General features: G+C 40.4%; 2 protein-coding genes across 9 annotated transcripts in view; both read left to right on the top strand.

Annotated features, from left to right (window-relative positions):
* camsap1b (calmodulin regulated spectrin-associated protein 1b) overlaps nucleotides 1-11843 on the top strand; it is a 29632-nt gene extending 17789 nt beyond the window's left edge. For 5 of the 7 annotated variants that reach the window (XM_053610144.1, XM_053610142.1, XM_053610145.1 and 2 more), the window contains 13 exons: nucleotides 714-855; nucleotides 3388-3527; nucleotides 3644-3740; nucleotides 3902-4067; nucleotides 4997-5088; nucleotides 5221-5299; nucleotides 5413-7660; nucleotides 7747-7883; nucleotides 8241-8455; nucleotides 9276-9378; nucleotides 9504-9613; nucleotides 9822-9940; nucleotides 10068-11843. In XM_053610144.1, the coding sequence (XP_053466119.1) occupies nucleotides 714-855; nucleotides 3388-3527; nucleotides 3644-3740; nucleotides 3902-4067; nucleotides 4997-5088; nucleotides 5221-5299; nucleotides 5413-7660; nucleotides 7747-7883; nucleotides 8241-8455; nucleotides 9276-9378; nucleotides 9504-9613; nucleotides 9822-9940; nucleotides 10068-10364 (3945 nt within the window). In that variant the 3' untranslated portion in view covers nucleotides 10365-11843. The remainder of the gene's footprint in view (nucleotides 1-713; nucleotides 856-3387; nucleotides 3528-3643; nucleotides 3741-3901; nucleotides 4068-4996; nucleotides 5089-5220; nucleotides 5300-5412; nucleotides 7661-7746; nucleotides 7884-8240; nucleotides 8456-9275; nucleotides 9379-9503; nucleotides 9614-9821; nucleotides 9941-10067) is intronic. The other 2 variants (XM_053610143.1, XM_053610148.1) reach the window with 1 other exon arrangement.
* Nucleotides 11844-11887: 44 nt separating this feature from the next.
* LOC128598924 (leucine-rich repeat-containing protein 53-like) lies at nucleotides 11888-18180 on the top strand. Of its 2 annotated transcripts, XM_053610150.1 has the most exons (6): nucleotides 11888-12146; nucleotides 12246-12344; nucleotides 12514-13041; nucleotides 14425-14612; nucleotides 14692-14817; nucleotides 16234-18180. In XM_053610150.1, the coding sequence occupies exons 1-5, from the start codon at nucleotides 12140-12142 to the stop codon at nucleotides 14710-14712; spliced, it is 843 nt and encodes a 280-aa protein (XP_053466125.1). In that variant the 5' UTR covers nucleotides 11888-12139; the 3' UTR covers nucleotides 14713-14817; nucleotides 16234-18180. The 2 variants fall into 2 exon arrangements, with proteins under 2 accessions (XP_053466125.1, XP_053466124.1); XM_053610149.1 differs by having other exon boundaries at nucleotides 11888-13041; nucleotides 14425-14817.
* Nucleotides 18181-19325: the final 1145 nt, after the last annotated feature.

Here is a 19325-nt window from a genome sequence, read left to right as displayed (position 1 = left end):
TCCCCCCAGGACATTCCAAATTGTTGTATTGGCTATGCCCAGTGCTTGTGCAATGGCTCTGAATATGGCTTGCTTTTCTCCCATAGACAGCTCTCTGGTCTTCAAGTTGGTTTATCCTTTTTAACAACAATTGCAGTTTTCACAGCCAAAACCCAGAGCCCTACTATGAGTAGACAATCAGAGCATTTAATTGTTTAACCAGTCAGTCTAACAGGGCACACCTGGGCAACAAGAAATACCTGTCAATCACATTTTCACAGTGTATTTGATCACTTGAAAAACAGGTGGTTTCTAACAAAAGGTGCCATGTTCTAAGTTACAAATCTAGATATAAAGCTGAAATTCTAGTCTACGATCTCATTCATCTTGAAATCCAAATGTCTTCAGTATACTGGCTAAAAAAATACAAATAAAATTAGAACTTGCCATTTTAATACTTTTGGATGGGACTGTATTATATATCACTTCCTAAGGGGTATACCCTCCATACTAGCTAAGATTAGTAAGTCCTGTTACAGCTATGCAGCTAAATGTATACCTGTTGTGAATAAAATTCTAATTATTAACAGAGTTTATTTAAAGGAAGTGAGTTGGTTCTTCTTAAAAGCTTGATGTGGCACTATTTGAAAGATTTTTCTTATATATGTTGTTAATTCTAGTTAGAACTTGTTGGCCAAGCCGCCCTGTTCCGGTCTCTTCTCTTGCCTGTTCAGGTACGCTATAGACGGGAACACGCCTCAGGTCGTCCGCTTCCCCACTTTCCCCTGCTGGAGGATCTTATGAGGGATGTGTGTGATGGTGCTGCCCTACTGACTGTAGTCCACTACTACTGCCCAGACCTTATGAAGCTTGATGGTAAACTGTCCGAATAGAGACTTAAATATGCTTTGTTCCAGGATGTAGACTACATTTAGTTTGTTTACTGCAACTGTTTCTGTCTTTTCATGCTACTGGTCTTCTTTTTTTTAACTTTAGATACCTTTCTTTGGGCATGTGTGGTCTTTTGGAAACATCTATTGACTGATTATACACTCACTGGACAATATAATATGAACACCTTTACACCTGCTCATTCATGCAGTTATCCGATCAGTCATGTGGCTGCAGTGCATAAAATGAGGATGCAGGTCAAGAGCTTCGGTTAATGTCCCATCAAACATCAGAAACAAGGTTCTCTCAGTGACTTTGACCGTGGTATGTTTTTGAGTATTTCATAAACTGATAATCTCCTGGGATTTTCACACACAACAGTCTTTAGAGTTTACACAGAATGGGGAATAAAAAAAAACATGCAGTGAGCAAGTGTTCTGTGTGTGGAAATGCCTTGTTGATGCAAAAGGACTATGGCTAGTCTGGTCTGAGCTGACAGGAAGTCTACTCTCAAATATAAACTTACAACCCTAGTGAACAGAACAGCATGTCAGAATGCACAGCATGCTGAAACTTCAAACAGATACAGTGGTGCTTGAAGTGTGGTAAAACCTTTAGAATTGTCTATATATCTGCTTAAATACGACCTTAAACCTAATCAGATTTTCACGCAAGTCTGAAAAGTAGACATAGAGAACCCAATTAAACAAATGAGACAAAAACATTGTACTTGGTCATTTATTTATTGAGGAAAATGATCCAATATTACATATCTGTGAGTGGCAAAAGTATATGAACCTCTAGGATTAGTATTTAATTTGAAGTTGAAATTAGTCAGGTGTTTTTAATCAGTAGGATGACCATCAGGTTTGAGTGAGCGCCCTGTTTTATTTGAAGAACAGGAATCTGTCAAAGTCTGATCTTCACAACACGTTTGTGGAAGTGTATCATAGCATGAATATAGTAGATTTCTGAGGACCTCAGAAAAAGAGTTTTTGATGATCATCAGGTTGAAACAAAACCATCTCTAAAGTGTTTGGACTCCACTAATCCACAGTCAGACAGATTGTGTACAAATGGAGGAAATTCAAGGTCATTATTACCCTCCCCAGGAGTGGTCCGCCAACAAAGATCACTCCAAGAGCAAGACATGTAATAGTCCATAAGGTCACAAAGGAATCCAGGGTAACTTCTAAGCAACTAAAGGCATCGGTCACGTTGACTAAGGTTCATGAGTCCACCATCAGGAGAACACTGAACAACAATGGTGTGCATGGCAGGGTTGCAAGGAGAAAGCCACTGCACTTCATACAGAAATGCCTAAAGACCACATGGACAAGTCAGAAGGCTGTTGGAAAAATGTTTTGTGGTCATATGAGACCAAAATAGAATTTTTGGTTTCAATGAGAAGGGTCATGTTTGGAGAAAGGAAAACACTGCATTCCAGCATAAGAACCTTATCCCATCTGTGAAACATGGTGGTGGTAGTATCATGGTTTGGGCCTGTTTTGCTGCACCTGGGCCTAGATGGCTTGCCATCATTGATGGAACAATGAATTCTGAATTATTCCATCGAATTCTGTCGGAAAATGTCAGGACATCTGTCCGTGAACTGAATCTCAATGGAAAGTGGGTCATGCAGCAAGACAACAACCCTAAGCACACATGTCGTTCTACTAAAGAACGGTTAAAGAAAGATAAAGTTAATGTCTTGGAATGGCCAAGTCACTGTCCTGATGTAAATTCAATAGAAATGTTGTGGAAGGTCCCTAAGCGAGCAGTTCATGTGATGAAACCCACCAACATCCCAGAGGTGAAGCTGTTCTATACTGAGGAATGGGATATAATTCCTCCAAGCCGATGTGCAGGACTGATCAACAGTTACTGGAAATGTTAAGTTGCCGTTATTGCTGCACAAATGGGTCACACCAGATACTGAAAGCTTAGGTTCCCATACTTTTGCCACTCTCCAATATGTAATACTGGATCATTTTCCTCACTAAGTAAATTACCAAATATAATATTTTTGCCTCATTTGTTTAATTGGGTTCTGTTTATGTACTTTTAGGACTTGTGTGAAAATATGATGTTTTAGGTCATATTTATGCTGCTATATAGAAAATTCTGCAATTCACAAACTTTCAAGCACCGCTGTAGGCTACTACAGCTAAAGTACACATTGGATTCCACCATTATCCATGAACAGGAATCTGAGGGTACATTGGGCAAAGACTAACACAAATTGGACTGACGATTGGGAAAAGCCCAGATGATGATGTCATCAGGGCTATTTTGGGGAGATTACATTTGTCCTCCTATTCTCATGTTTGATGTGAACATTAGCTGAAGCTCTTGGCCTCTATCTGTATGAGTTTATGCAGATTGGCTGATTGGCAGGTGTACAGGTGTTCCTATAAAAGTGGCCAGCCAGGTGTATAAGTGCTGGCAAGTGTGATTTGAAAATGATGCTAACTACATCAGCACCTGTTTGGTAACTTTATCTTTTTTGCCATACAGATATTTGCTTGAAGGAAGTCACCTCAATAGCAGACAGCCTGTATAATATCCAGCTACTGAAGGAGTTTGCCAATGAGTACCTAAATAAAAGTTTCTATTTAACACTAGAAGACATGCTGTATTCACCTCTGGTGCTCAAAGTAAGAAATTTGACTATATATACTTGCTTTATATATGGCCTGTTTCTTTCTTTCTTTCTCCCCCCCATGGCCCCTATGTACTGCTTATCCTCTGTTATTTTCCCCCTATTTTTCAGCACAATGTGATGGTATTCATCGCAGAACTTTTTTGGTGGTTTGAGTTTGTGAAGCCTGAGTTTGTCCACCCAAGGGATGTGCAGGAATTGAAAGATGGTGAGAAATGCATAATTTGTGGATGTTTTTTAAGCTGTTTTTCTATGTGCTCGTCCATTGTTTCTGTGCAGTTTTTATAATGTGTGAATGTGTTTAACATGGTTTGTTTCATTAGTTTTAAAATGACTAGATTTCTCTGCATCTGATGCATCTCTTTACAGCAAGAGCAGTGACTCAATCGAAGAGCTCCCGGCCCTCCGTGCCCATCTCCAACGCTACCAAACGAAGCTTCCTGCTCTCACCTGGAACCGATTCAGCTCATCCTGTCCCAAACAGCCCAGAAGTGTGTAACAGGTACTTCCTGCACACTGAGGAATCTGATCTGTCGTAAGTCTTGAAATCCCTCATCTCTTCGTGCATAAACCTTTCATCTCGGTATAGGCTAATATAATCTGATTGTGTGTGTGTGTGGTCAAACACAATCATCAGTCACGTTTTTGAAAAGTTGCTCTGTGTTAAAAAAAACAAAACACAGCTTATTCATGTAAAATGTTTAAACATCAAAACTTTGTGTCTGTATGTAGGAAAAAAAAATCACAAGTTTATTATAACTGTGTGTTAATGAACTCCTAAATAGGTTCATGCAGTATTTCATAAAGCTTTCATAAAGCAGAGTTAAATAACTTTTTAAAATATGATCATAACAAATCTTGTTTGCGTTCAGTCACTGAAGCCTTTATCAGTTGCTTTCTGTTAGATTATCTGTGATCCTCTATACACCTGCTTTTTTTTTTTTTTTTGCTTTTTTTTTAATATAATGTATCTTGAGTATCACGATTATATCCAAATCAACATACAAATGAGGAGAGTGGGATGGGCCTCCAACTAATATTGTGAAGCAGAGTAACTCCTTTGTTTCTCACCTTTCAGTCAATAAGTGCTAACATTGGCATAATTTATGACTTGTTATAAATATACACTATTTTAAACAGGTGATTAAAAGCATCTCCCGTGTTGTCATTAAATATCACTCCTTGCATGTGCATAAACATTGTTCTGGATTACATGTACCATACAGTATTAAGCACGCAAACTTGAGTTAGGCTAATTGTGGCAGTGGAGTGTTTTGGTCACATTTAGGGTGAGAGTACATTCTGTCCCAATTAAGGATTTTAAGCAGATGAAAAACTAGTTGTCCAGCCACAAGAGAGATGTGTAGTGTCGGTTAAGATTAGATATTGGGCGTAAGTGGGCTTGGATATCCTTTGCCCTGATTTAGTTTTTTGGTGACATGGCAACAATTTTATGTGTTTCAGTAATAAAGGGAATTCCACCTTCAGCCCCTCACATCCACTTTTACCACTGAGACAGAGGCAGCAAAAAGCTCAGCAGGGAGAGGATGTATCAGGTAGGACACTAGAATTAGCAACATTTTTTGAGGCTTTTGAATTCTTTTTCACAGTGGTTTTGTCAAACAGTGAAATCTAGAAGAGATACTTTCTGATGTGTCCTATTTTGTGTTTTGTTGTTGTTGTTACAGGCTGTAGAAATCGTTCTAATTCGCTGACACAGGAAAGTCACTCTCGAGGGTCTGTGGCCTGGTCAGAAAAAAGACAAAGGTATAAGAAAAACAAATTTTGTCTTTTGATGTTTGCATCAGTTAACATGCTTGACTCTGTACTGTTAATGACTTGACCATTGTATGACCTGTTTCGCTTGTACTCCTAACCAGGCCACTCTCCCAGCTGAATCGCTATGTTCTCCACTGTGCCGTGGACACTGATGCAGACTTGGCCTCAGGTGACAGTGCTAGCCTCACATGCTCCATCAGTGAGGACAGCCTGGCCTCTACTGTCACGCCCATACACCAGGGTCATCCAAGCCAGGGTGGTCCTCGACGAGTCAATGGTAATGGTCATGGACTTCTTCTAAACGTTAACATGGATGAAGAAGATGATACGATGACTGTTATTCGGGAGGAGTCGTCTAAAAATGAGGTTACTTTGTCAAACTCATCGGATGTAGAACACCGGTCTGCTACCCCTAGTGCTAAAACAAGCTCACGGGGAAGACAGGAGGAATCTCCTTCAGATTCCAGAACAGCCAGTTTCTACCTGGAACCACTGATGCCTGCTGTCCTTAAACCAGCAAAAGAAAAGTCTGTATGCTTAAATAAGGAGGAAGAGTCAGGAGAGGTACGTCAGCGTGGGTCAGCACGGAGGGGTGGTGCTGGAGAGGGTTCCAACTCCTCAGCTAAGCGAAGACCTACAAACAACCTTAATCGGACCTTCAACGCCAGCTCCATCTCAGATCTTGAGATAGCTTCTGAACCCAAATCCAATGAATCTGTGCCTCCCTCTGCTGGACAAACTCATGCCTTCAGACACGCAGCCCCAAACAGTGTCGAGTCGTCTGCTGAACATTCCCCTGGGTTCTACCTGCACTCATCAGTGGCTGAAGACAAGAGGCCTGTTCAAGCTTGGGGTGTACTGCCTGACGACAACACAGAGACTGTGGAGACGATTGAAGATCAGGATGCAGAACTAACCAAGGAACTTCATCCACCTAAGAGACCGTTTTGTGAAGAGGATCAGGAATCTGCAAAGCTTCAAGAGGACCTGAGTGTGAAGGAGCATGAGGATAAGGATGAAGGAAGTAGGTGCTCCAGCCCTGCTCTCAGTGTTCAGTCACAGGTCAGTAGTGTGGCTAGTGGCAGTGTGAGAATGACTAGCTTTGCAGAGCGAAAGATGCAGAAGTTTGGCAGCAATCAAGACATTCGCTCCAGCACCAGCAGCTCGCAAAGGACTACGCCAGATGGTTCTGAGATCTTCCCTTTTCCCCTCACCTCATGGAGGGTGAAAAGGGACCAGAGTCCTACACAGCAGGGCAAGGACAACAACAATATGCTGGCTTCGGAGCTTGTACAGTTACACATGCAGCTCGAAGAAAAGCGCCGTGCCATTGAGACTCAGAAGAAGAAGATGGAGTTCTTGTGTGCTAGGCAAAGGCTCAAGCTCGGAAAGGCTGCCTTCCTGCACGTAGTAAAAAAAGGCAAGAGTGACACACTCCCTCAGTCCTTCAGATTAGACCACTTGAAAAATGGCCAAAAGCTTAATGGAGAAAAAGAGCAGTCATCGAAAGACGACTCCTGTCTTGATGCTGTGAGGGATACGGTGAAAGGCACTGAGGAGCCAGAGAAGGCATCCCTTGAGTGGGGGAGTGCAGCTGCTACACCATCTAGTGCCTTAGACGTAGATGAGGAAATAGACCTTAATGAGTGTAACCGCTCCATAGAAATGCTTAATGAGGCCATCAGCAGCATTCAGCAGCAGATGATGCAATTGTCTCTCCAGCAGGACCTACTTATGAAGCAAAACGTCCAGTCTCCTCCAGGTGCTGCCCCACCCCCTATCGATGACCGAGGAAATTTACATGAACCAAAGGTTCGAGCAGCTGTTCATTTTGTAGAGCCGAGTGGCAGCCCTGCAGTTCGTAAGCCCCCCAAGCTGACCTCTGCACGGTTACGCTCCAAACCCGCTGAGCTGAAGCTATCCAAGGACTACAGCAAAGGGCAGAAAATATCTACACCCACTCCCGTTGACAGTCCCACTGCTAGAGTGAGTCCAGGAGGCAGGACCCCCAAAGCAGAGCCTGAGACAGTCAGTCAGACTGATGCGACACTAACGAAGACCACATTCCATCTCCATGACGAAGCTAACTTGCGTACAGTCTCAAGGGAACCGAGCTCTGTTGCACTCGGAGTGACTTACGATGAAGGTATGCCTAGTACGTTACAGAACCCTGAGGAATCCTTTGACATTGGTCCTGGGATTGAGAACAGCTCCTGCAACAAGGCCAATCTGGTCGATGTGGACTTGTCAGACATAGCCCAGTCAGATGAGCACAGTTCTAATGTATTAGAAGTACCTACTGATGCACTGGATGGAGAAAAGAAAACTGGCATGGGCTTTTTCTTCAAGGTATTGGCTTGTTTCACTTCAGGTACATGCAGTGATAAAGATAGCATCTTACTCACTTGTTACTTTTGATTTTTTTTTTTCTTCAGGATGAGCAGAAGGCAGAGGATGAAATGGCCAAAAAGCGTGCAGCATTTCTCCTGAAACAACAGAAGAAGGCAGAGGAGGCTCGGCTACGCAAGCAGCAGCTAGAGGCAGAAAGTGAGCTTAAGAGGGACGAAGCCAGGTATTTCCCAACCTCCATAGTGTTCTAGAACACTTGTATATGAAAATGAATGCTTAATCTAGAGATGTTAATATGGTTATTAATGAATGAAAGCTGCCTAGGGCAAGTCAGTATTATAATGTCACTAGCTTTCATTTACATATTACGTGTATGTTAAAGTATAACATAATGTAGTACTCGAGTGAGATAGTTTACTGCAGGTACATGCAGTAGATTAAAAATACTACAACATGCTACATGTAAAAACAGATTCTATGCTTCACCGTCTAGTAAGAATGGGTTTTTTTTTTCTGATTTCTTATTCGCCATGGTAAAAACTCATTGAATCTGATTGTTAAAAATATCTTTGCTTTCCAGGAGGAAAGCTGAAGAAGAGCGGATGAGAAAAGAGGAGGAGAAAATCAGACGAGAGCTAATAAAACAAGAGTACCTGAAAAGGAAACAGCAAGAGTTGTCTGAAGAGCAGGAACAGCCTAAGCCTAAACCCAAACCCAAGCCCAGGAAGCAGAGACCAAAGTCTGTGATGAAGGAAGAGCTTTCCACAGAGACACTTCCAAAGTGCACTCCTGCTAGTAAGTTTTGTTTTTCCTTGCGCTTTCTTTCTTTATATGTTTAAAACATGTATGAGAGCCTTTACTGGACCCCTTATGCATCTCAATTATACAGTAATACTACTTTCATACTAGCAAGTGACAGTGACAATGCGAGAATTCCAGAGGATTGGCTCAAATGATTTCTCAGACCGATCTTATGGTGCAGGGGGTCCAATGTTTTTACAATTCCGCACACACAACTTTAATTTCTATCTGCAAGAAGTTTCCATTTACTGTTTGACACGCCAAAAAAAAAAAATAAGGAAGATAAATATATAACCATTGTTTCTTCTAATCCTATCACATGCAACCTTTCATTAAATGTGTATCGAGTCATTATGAAAAAGTTAGAAGGAAGTAGCAGGTCTTGGTGCATTCAACAGTACAGTACTGGACAACAGTAGCAATTGTTGCCACAACCACAAGAAACAAACTACCAGCAACCCGAGTGACTTGTCCCTTGGTATTGTGAACCTAGGGTTATGCAGGCGTAGGGTGTCTGGTGGGGTCCCGTAAAAGTTTTCATTTATACATGATCTCAACTTATTCTCCACCATATCGGCTCCTCCTTCTGATGAGCTCATTTTACAACAGAAACAAAAAAAGCACACTTTTCACTTTAGAGAGTATGAAGCATTTATTTCTTGAAAAGTGAGTTTTAAATTACATTTGAAGTGACTTTAATAAAGTCATTTTAACTTGACAATACTTAGACACCTTGTAGCTGCTTGTGTTGAGTTTCTAATATTTTATCATTAGTAGTGATGCGTATTATTTAAAAATTGTTTTCGATTTCCAGATGAGAACCTGATGAGTGCCCAGTCTGGCTCTAATCTCTCACTGGCCTCTGTGGCCACTACCGAAGCAGACAGTGTGAACTCGGGAGGTGCAGGATCTCAGCGGTAAGTTGTGTGCATGCCTTTAATCATGCGTTCAGAATCAATTCAATTTCGAACTAATCCAGTCTGTGGCCTCTCGATGTTGTCATGCACTATTGCTCTTATTGGCATGTTGTTTCCACGAACAGGGGGGAATCCGTGGAGTCGTTTTCAGTCCTCAGTAGGACAACCGAGCGCGACTGGGACAACGGTTCTACTGCGTCTTCCATTACATCGACGTCTATGGCGGAATATACTGGTAAAGTATTTCACCTTTATTTGTAGAAGCAGTGAAAAAAATGAACCTGTATTTAACAAGGTTATTAAAACTACAACCTGCTATCCATGGTTAGCAGGATCCGACTTACATTTTAGAAAAAAACATAATTCATTCTTATAATAGCTTTTTTTAAAATTATTATTTTGGGTCTGATTTCAAACTTTTTTTTTTTTTTAAATCCCTGCAGGGCCAAAACTTTTCAAGGAGCCAAGTGCAAAGTCTAACAAGCCGATAATCCACAATGCTATTTCTCACTGCTGCTTGGCCGGAAAAGTAAATGAACCACAGAAGAACGCCATTCTAGAGGTTTGCTTTCATCCAAAAACAGATTAATCACACCACTTTATATAGATTAAAGGACTTTATTCATTAAAATGAACAGTTTAGTTGAAGTTGACTTTAACGATAATTACGTTTGCACACTGATCCGCAGGAAATCGAGAAGTGCGAGTTGAACCACTTAATGATTCTCTTCCGTGATGGTGGCTGCCAGTTCCGTGCACTCTACTCATACTTTCCTGACACCGAGGAGATACACAAGCTCACTGGCACAGGGCCTAAAAGCATCACCAAGAAGATGATTGATAAGCTTTACAAGTACAGCTCAGACCGCAAGCAGTTCACAGTCATACCTGCCAAGACCGTGTCGGTCAGCGTGGACGCCCTGACCATTCACAATCACCTCTGGCAGGCCAAGCGGCCTGCTGTGCCAAAAAAGAGTGCAAAATGAAACTTTTGGGAACTGTAATCAAGGGACACTCTTGTACCTACTGTATGTTTGGAAAGACGATAAAGATGTTCACAACCAACTTCTCTTCTTGTTTTGTGCTGCACCAAGAGTGGCTGTGTACAAGTGAATGTCTGGACAGTCAACATGCTCCTTGTTTGATCTGTACATGGTGGAGGTTTTGTTCTGTACCTGAAGCCTGTGGCATTTTTATTGATTGAGTTCTTGTTACTTGAAATACATTTTCAGTTTGGCAAGCTCACGCACAGCAGAGCTTTCCTTTCTGATCGGCAGATGTTTTGTCTTTTTACTCTAAAATACAGACTGAGACAGCTGCATCGAGAAGGTCTGCTGCTTATGAAGATCATAACTCAAATTCATGTAGAAAAGTATTTGCAGAGTTGGCTGACATTTTTCTCTCTCTCTCTCTCTCTCTCTCTCTCTTTCTATCTTCTCCCACCCCCCCTCCCAAATCATGCTGCTTTGAAATGTCTTCTGTATCCGTCACTGTATGACAATCCCAGTCATACATGTTGTTGGCCTTCACACATCGTCGTGGTACTATTGTCTATTTATTCAGCGCTTACAAAGCAATTCAGCTGTAGCACTGCTGTATAGAACTAAGGTGGACTTTTTTTAAAAAAAATATTGAATGAAATAGGCTTTGGTACATGTCTCAGATGCTCTTTTGTTTTGCTACTCTAACTCTACAGGTAGTGATTTCTCCACTGGACAGCTGCGTCCTTTACAACGGTGCACTCATGATTGTTTTAGTGCTTTATTCATGCAATGTAACCACGAGTGATGTCGTCTCTGAAGCTTTGTTTCTCAATGCAAAAGAGCAGCATGCTCTATTCTGAAGAGTGTCGCTGTAGTTTGAATGACAGTATTTAATATATTCATAATCGGTTACTTCCTTTGCAGTTGCTGTCTAATTATTTACCCGTGTTTGAAACATTCCTTGGAGACAGGAGAAAAAAAAGGTGTCAACACTGCCGCATCCTAGTTTTAAACGTTTAAAACTTTTTTTTTTTTTTTTTTTTTTTTTGAGTTGGGGGTCAAGAACAAAATAGTGTTGCACATGCACTTTACTTCTTTAGAAAAAGTGATTAGTTAGGGATTGAAGGGCGCACAAGACTTGTGCTCAAAAGAATTGGCATTAAACTGCTTAGTACACTAAAAATCTTCAAACGGACACTAATTTAATTCAGGTGAGCAAAACTAATGGCCCCGTAAAAGCTCTTTAAACTACTGCTTTTCAGAAGGTGTACTTCAGACGTTGGGTCTCTAATACGTTGCTGCATTTGTTTACTTTTAAATTACAGTTTTGTATTGTCTGTTTATATATCCTCTAAAAATTGTACTGATTTCACTCACCATTCTTTTAAAACACTGTACTTTTGCTCATTTTACTCTCTCCACCTTACCATTATTTATTTTAAACGTAGGCACTGAGAATTGAATAAATTTTCAATAAATTCATTTTTGTCATTTTTCGTTTATCATGTGATGTCATTGACATTGTTTGTTTCATTTTGTTTTTCATGCATCCGTTCATGAGCATTTCAGACTATTGGATTGTTGATTGTATTTCGGAGTTTCTGTGGGTCTGACATGGTGTGTAGGATGGTTACCCGACTGTGTCTGCTGTATCCTTGACAATCCACTGAAGTCACAGATGTAGCGTAGCAACATCTAGTTTATCATCAGTGGGGGTTTCATGATCTCAGGTATTTGCTGGATGGATGGGCGCTTAGAGGGACATAAACTTTTGCAACATGAAAGGTAGGTATATAGAGCCATGATAATTTTATCTAGTGCAAAATAGACAAGCCAAAACAAACTCGTCTGTTCGTGGTGGTTTTTTCCCTATTCTCTGTTTAGGTTTTTTTCTGGTCTGGGGACTTTTCCAAAGTTTGGACTTTGTGTGTTCTGAGAGCTGTGTGCAGGCACAGGACTATGTTTGCAACCAAATCCCAACAGGTAAATGATTTTGTACACACAGGTAATTTTATCTTTCTATACAGTACAAAAAAAAGAAATTAAGGTAATCTATTATGTTATGCAGTATGTCGGTCAGATAGTGAAGGCGATCTGATCTGGTCTTGGCTTAAATCATATTTCTATCTGTTAATGTGTATCATCCTTCTAGGCTATCCTCCTGGCCTGTCCTCTGTGGTGTTTTTTCTGAGAAACATGGGTGAGATCAACTCGACGGTTTTTAACGACACAAATCTGTCCTCGGTCACCAGCCTCACTATGACACAAAGCGGAATTACAGCTATAGCACCAGGGGCATTTTCCCAGTTCCAGAGTCTCAAGATGCTCAATTTACGCAATAATGAGCTCTCCCAAATTTCCTCAGACTGGTTTATCCATAAAAAGGTACTAGAGAACCTCCTCTTGACAAATAATAGCATTACGGCTTTGAATGAAAATTCCTTTGCTGGCCTTGTGGGACTCTTAAACCTGAACCTGGCCCAGAACCAAATTCACACTATTACATCAGATAGCTTTCGCTTCCTGACTAGGTTAAGACTTCTGGACCTGTCCCACAATAAGCTAAGACATTTAAGTGTGGATACCTTCCTTCCGTTAAACAACACTAAAACATATGGAATGCATGGAAACCCCTGGGACTGCTCCTGCAGTGTGTATGAGTTCTCTCTCCATCTAAGAGGTGAGTGTTAATGAACAATTTATCTACAAATGGCGTACAGGAATATGATCCTTTTTATACCATTGGCTGGTAGAAAAGAGGTTTCTGGAGGAAAATGAGCAATGATCGTGCTTGGCTGAGGTATTGAAAATATGTAATGCAATATGTGTTAATGAACATTTGTCATATTGCCTCCTTTATCAATTTTTTGTAATCAAGTTTTATGTAAGATTTTCTTGTGTATGTCGATAAATGTCAATCACCCATAAATTACCAAGCACTTTCGTGGCACAGCTGATTTGCATTTGGTGACACCCACAAAACTATAAAAGGCGAAGCTCACAGAGCTAATGGTGAAAGAGCGCATCGTAAAGGGCACTTGTGCTTAATCCATCAGTTATTGTAGTCAGACTCTTGCTATTGGAGCCATTTCTTTTGTCCCAATTTTGTATTTACTGAATGAACTTTTCACAGCATGTTCATTAAATTCACGTGTGGGAATGAAATTAAACTCTTTAAAGATGACAGTGTAATTTGTATATAAAATTGCAGTAAATGCCATTTATATCATTAGAAGCATATCAGTGTAGGTTCACACTGGTGTCTCCTTATCAATACATTTACACAGGAACTCATAGGATGTGAACATTTTCCCTAACTAACTAGATTTTCAAACGATTTATGGATAAATTAATTTGTGTCCAGTTTTGATAAACGAAGCCCAGTGTTGGCACTTTCAAAATGTTGTAATTATCCTTTCACGTGATACATGAAGTGAGACATAATGAGAGCTGGCTATTCTTTATAGTTTTATTCTTTTAAGAAATATTGTGGTGTAAAACGGTTCCTACGGTCCCAAACATAGATACTGAATAGATTTGCACCTCCAAAAAGTCTCACCCTTGTTTCAGTGGATAATCTCACAAGAACCACTGCTGTAATTATAAAGACGGTCCTGTGCTCATTCCCAGACTTTTATTCACAATATGCTCAAGCTGAGCATCCTTTCAACACACGGTACTGTTTGACTTCATACTATACAATTATGGAGTAGTAATTTATAATAATACTAGCTGGTTTCACCCAGAGGACTCCGGTTCCTAGTTTTCCTTGCCACTGTGATCTCTTGCTTGCTCATTAAAGATTTTTGGAAGTCTGTGTTGTGACAATTTAAATTTTTTATTTGGGTAGCATACAATACAAAAACATTGAGTTAAAACTTCACGTATGTTCATTGACATATGGATAACACACTGGATGAACTATATATGTGGATTACAATGTCATAACTATGATCCCAAATATCTCAAGTCTACAGCATGCGACCCACATAGTATGGCCGATAGTTAATTATGTCTCAGCACTGTTCTTTCAGTTCTAATTTGTGTGTGTTATCGTCTGCAGATCTACAAAAGGCCTCCCTGCTGCAGAATGAGATGGAGGTGCTCTGTGAGAGCCCAGCTCATCAGCGAGGAAGACCTGTGTGGAATGTGTCCAAATGTGTGAATCCTGTAACCGATATAGCCCTTACAACTGGAACTAGCCAAACCCTCACACCAGGAAGCACTAATCTGTCTACGATTATCAGCTTAGTAGGTAGGTTTTGCTAAACACTGGAATGACATGGTGGCTGTGACTCAGGTGGTAGAGCGGGTTGTCCATTAATCGTAGGGTTGGCGGTTCGATTCCTAGCCCACATGACTCCACGTACCGAAGTGTCCTTGGGCAACACACTGAACCCCAAGTTGCTCCCGATGGCAAGTTAGCACCTTGCATGGAAGCTCTGCTACCATTGGGGTGTGTGTGTGTGTGTGTGTGTGTGTGTGTTAATGGGTGAATGAGACACAGTATAAAGCGCTTTGGATAAAAGCGCTATATAAGTGCGCCATTTACCATTTACATGAACATGTTTTATACCCACATTAGTGTAGAAATATGTGTATGTGCTCTATTTATTCTAATTTATTTATTCTAATTATGCATATGCATAGTTTAATTGAAACATGCATAATGGGTTTGCATTCAAGTGCTTTAATATTGGATATTTAAGGTTATCTATATGCAACAACAAAACTTGACGTGCCTTTAACTAATCATGTAGCATGTATGCCTCAGAATGGCTAGATGTTCTTCATTAAAGGGGTCGTATGATGCTTTTTAATGTTTCCCTTTTCCTTTAGTGTGTAATGTATCTGTTTGTGCATGTAGAAGATCTGCAAAGTTACAAAGCTCAGTAGTAGTAGTCTCTAGTCTGTAGTCTCCCACAATGGGATTTATTCTATCTAACAGAGAACACTGCTCCAGACCTGCCTAAAACGCCTCGATCGAAGTCCAGATCTTACTTCCGCAAACGTCTGTGTCGCAATTTTGAAATATCAGCATAATACCGCCATCATTTTTAAAATTTTTATTTAATGTTTTTTTAACTGTATTTTATGCTGTCACTTCATGACATAAAGTTGTTACAGTGAAGAAGACAAATTAAACCGTTATAACATCGTATCTGAAAGGTAAGAGGGTTACAAGATAAAAACTTTCCACTGAAACGTTCTGCTCAAGTCGTGCTTGCAAAGTTGGTTCCGATTGATTTGCTTGATCACCTGCATTTTCAGAATCTGACTCGGGCTCGCACAGATACGGTAAAACCGACGACATTATTAACTGTGTTTGTTTATAATTGCTTTAGAAGCCTTGGAAACTGAAGCTCGTGATTATGGTAAGGGGTGTTACATTTCCAACACACACTTGAGGTTTTTGGCCAATCGCAACTCAATGGGCCAGCTGGCCAATCAAAGCACTCTGGGCTTTTTGGAAGGAGGGGCTTTGGAGAAACCCGAACTCAATCGGAGTGTTTCAGACAGACTGGGAATATAGGTATAGCAATAATGTACAGTATGTGGAAAAATTAGTGTTTTTTGTTTTTTTTAACATTAAAGCATGTTAACCTATTCTATTACACCCAATAAACAAAATAATGAACTTTTAAAATCATCATATGACCCCTTTAAAAAATCACCACAATTGAAGTTTGGACCAAACATGAATTGCCCTTGTTATTTATCTCAGCTGCAGTAGAAATGGTTCTTTAATTTCTGCCAATTGGCAACTTTCTACTGGTGTGTCAGTACTATCAGTAAACGACCAATCACTCCTCTAGAGACACATAGATTATACTATAGAATACCAGAAAATCTAATAAATATCATCTGCCAGTGGTACTTTGTGCCCTGGTACTTGTTATCTGTGTTTTGTCAGCTTTGTACCACAGAAAACAAGAGCAAAAACATCGAGTGATCATCCAGCCTTTTCTAGAAGAACAAGAAAGCACAAGACAAGCCCAACCAGACTACAGAGCAATGCCAGAAACATCTAACAAGGTGAAATCTGTTTCCTGTTATCAGAAAAGTAAACAGTCAGATAACAGACTTTTATTAAAGCTCGACCAGACAGCACTGGAGTCACAAATTTACCAGATTTACAGCGCAGGAATATACCAAACAAGAGAGATGACTGGCCGAGTCAAATCTGCAGGGCCTGTACTCTCTAGAACTGATGGCTCTGGGAGACGTCCAAACACTGAAATGGAAGATCCAGGAGTGTGGATGGTGAAGGATCAAGAAATACGCGCTGGATGGACAGATCAGGAGCTTGAGAAGTTAGATGGTAAAAAGACTGAATCGAAGGAAAAAGAAGGCGAGTATGGAAGCAAAGAAGAAGAGGAACAAGCAGGAAAAACTGAAATGGATAAGAAACGTAGTCGTGTTGAGAGACAAGATGATGAGTTTATCACTACTTTGAAAACAGGAATCAAGTATGAGCAGAATTTAGAGGGAAATGTACAAGATCAGGGATTTCTGCATACTGAAGCCTCTGTGCCCAGTGAGGAAGAATTTGATTCTGATGAGGATGATTATAATTCAAACTCCAGTTTGGCAAGATCTCAATGTCCTCAGGAGCATTATGATAGCTTCCAGCCTGTGGAAGAAGTTGAGAACATGCCTTACCTCACTATTGGAGCTGATCCAGAAAAACAAAGCCCAAATCCAGAGCAGATTTGCACTAAGGCTTCCACTGAACAGTTGAATTTAAGACCCATCAGGCGCACATTGTCCTGGCCTCCTACTGCAGCTCAGTGGAAAAAGCAATGGGCTCAAACCCAGCAGGTCCTCAGTGTTTCTCCAAAGCTCATTTTTGTCACGCAATATGAGTATCATATAGGCATGTTTCCCTCTGGCATCTCTTCAGCTATTCCAGAAAATATCCCACAAGCCTGTTGTTCAGGGTTTCCTGAACAGCAACTACAAATAAAGGACCTTGAACACATTCAGTCTGCGGAAGCTTCTATGAAAATTGGCGAGTTCGTCAATCAATCTTGCACCCAAGACTTGTCCAGTTTGACCAGAGATTATGTTGAGATAAACGAAGGACAGTCTGAAATGATCAAAAGTCATCCTCCAGTAAATAGTGAGGCACATTCTGACTTGGTCACTATCAAACCACTATGTGAAAGGATGAGCTCTGAAGCTGCCAATGAGGTGAAGATGAGAAACAGCAAGAAGAAAAAGACAAATCAAACTCCAAAGCATGAACAGACACGAGCAATATCGGGGAGGCAGCCGAGAAGAGCAGAAAGAGATGGAAAGAAAGTGCTAAGAGACAGACAGAGGGATCAGTCTCACTCTGGCTCAGGTGCACACCCTTCTGGAGGATCTCCTAGTGATGACAACCTGCTAGTGGATAATGAGTACACCTTCATAGATCTTCTACATGAGGTGGTGGAGAACCATGGCCGCTGGACACGAGACAGGTGGAGGCAAAGTCATATGAGCAAGCAAAAAACTAAACAAGTCACTAAACCTTGAGGAACCACCGTGGCAAGCCATAAAATCGACAGTAGTTTAGTCTAATGACCTAATGACCTTTTAATTAAATAAATGGGCAGCAGGAAAATATAATGTGCTCTTGTAAACTATAAGGTCAGTTACTAAATGAATTTATATCACAGTGTTGTTGAATTCTCAAATCTGAATTTTCTAAAATGGCCCTCCACTAATATTGGCACCCTTGGTAAATATGAGCAAACAAGGCTGTGAAAAATTTTCATTTTGATAAATTTTTTTAACAAAAACATTTTGATGTTTTGTTAAAAAAAATACTCTGCTCTCATGGATATCAAACAATTGCAAACACTACACAGATTTATCAAAAAAAAAAAACTTTGTTAATTATGTGCAACGATTATTGGTGCCCTTTTAGTCAATACTTTGAGCTACTTCCCTTTGCCAAGATAACAGCTCTGAGTCTTCTCCTATAATGCCTGATGAGGTTGGAAAATACATGGCAAGGGATCTGAGACCGTTCCTCTGAGACCAGAATCTCTCCAGATCCTGCAATTCTCCAGCTGTGATCCTTGGAGATTTTTTGGCCACTCAAGCCATCCTCTTCACAGTGTGTTGACACAATATAGACACACGTCCAATTCCAGGTTGATTCATAACATTTCCAGTTACTGCCCTGATAGTGGAAATGGGCATTTTCAATGCTTGTGCTATTTTCTTATAGTCACTTCCCATTTTGTGAAACTCTACAACCTTTTGCCGCACATCACAGCTATATTCCTTGGTCTTACCCATTGTTATGAACAGTGTTGGTTAAGTTACTCAAAAAAAAGTAATCCACTACAGATTACTAATTGCTAGTTACACTACTGATTACTGCATGTAAAAAGTGATCCGATTACTAATTGCTTTCAAAACCTATCAAGCCTACAAAAATACACTACAAAGTGATTCATAGTTCTTTCAGTAATTTTAGCGAGCGTCAATGTATGACATGATCAGAAAAAGTTGAATTTATCATAAAACATGTCTCGGGTGTTGTCAGTGTTTGTAGAACTACCAGACGGATAAAATATCAAACTTTTCTAACTAGGCTAGTTTGGTGTTGCTAGCCAGTGGGAGGCACAACTAAGCTATCAATGTATGTGTTTAGCTGCTACAGTGCCATGTAAAGTACATTATCTTTCCTTATGCTCTGCTCATATCATGTTCACGTAAACTGGAACTCATACAGACATTTAGACACCTTGTTTTCCTGATCAGCATCAGAGGATGTTACTGTTTCAGTTTCAACCCCTTTACTGGTTTAAAAAAATCTGCGTATATCCATTTTTCCTCACACTGACTGTGAGTTAGCGTTTGGCAGAATTGAGAGACTGTCAGCCAATAAGACACGAGTGTTTCCACGTATTTTCCTGTAAACCCTGTCTGATTAGTCTCACCTCCGTTCATTGAAGATATAAAATT

This window comes from Ictalurus furcatus, chromosome 22, assembly GCF_023375685.1.
Source record: "Ictalurus furcatus strain D&B chromosome 22, Billie_1.0, whole genome shotgun sequence".
NCBI classification, from domain to species: domain Eukaryota; kingdom Metazoa; phylum Chordata; class Actinopteri; order Siluriformes; family Ictaluridae; genus Ictalurus; species Ictalurus furcatus.
Note: the sequence above shows the minus strand (reverse complement) of the source record. Positions and strands in the feature narration are given on the sequence as shown.

Excerpts from the sequence above, each read along its gene's own strand:
- LOC128598924 (XM_053610149.1), top strand. The coding sequence starts at position 16,377 with ATGCCAGAAACATCTAACAAGGTGAAATCTGTTTCCTGTTATCAGAAA.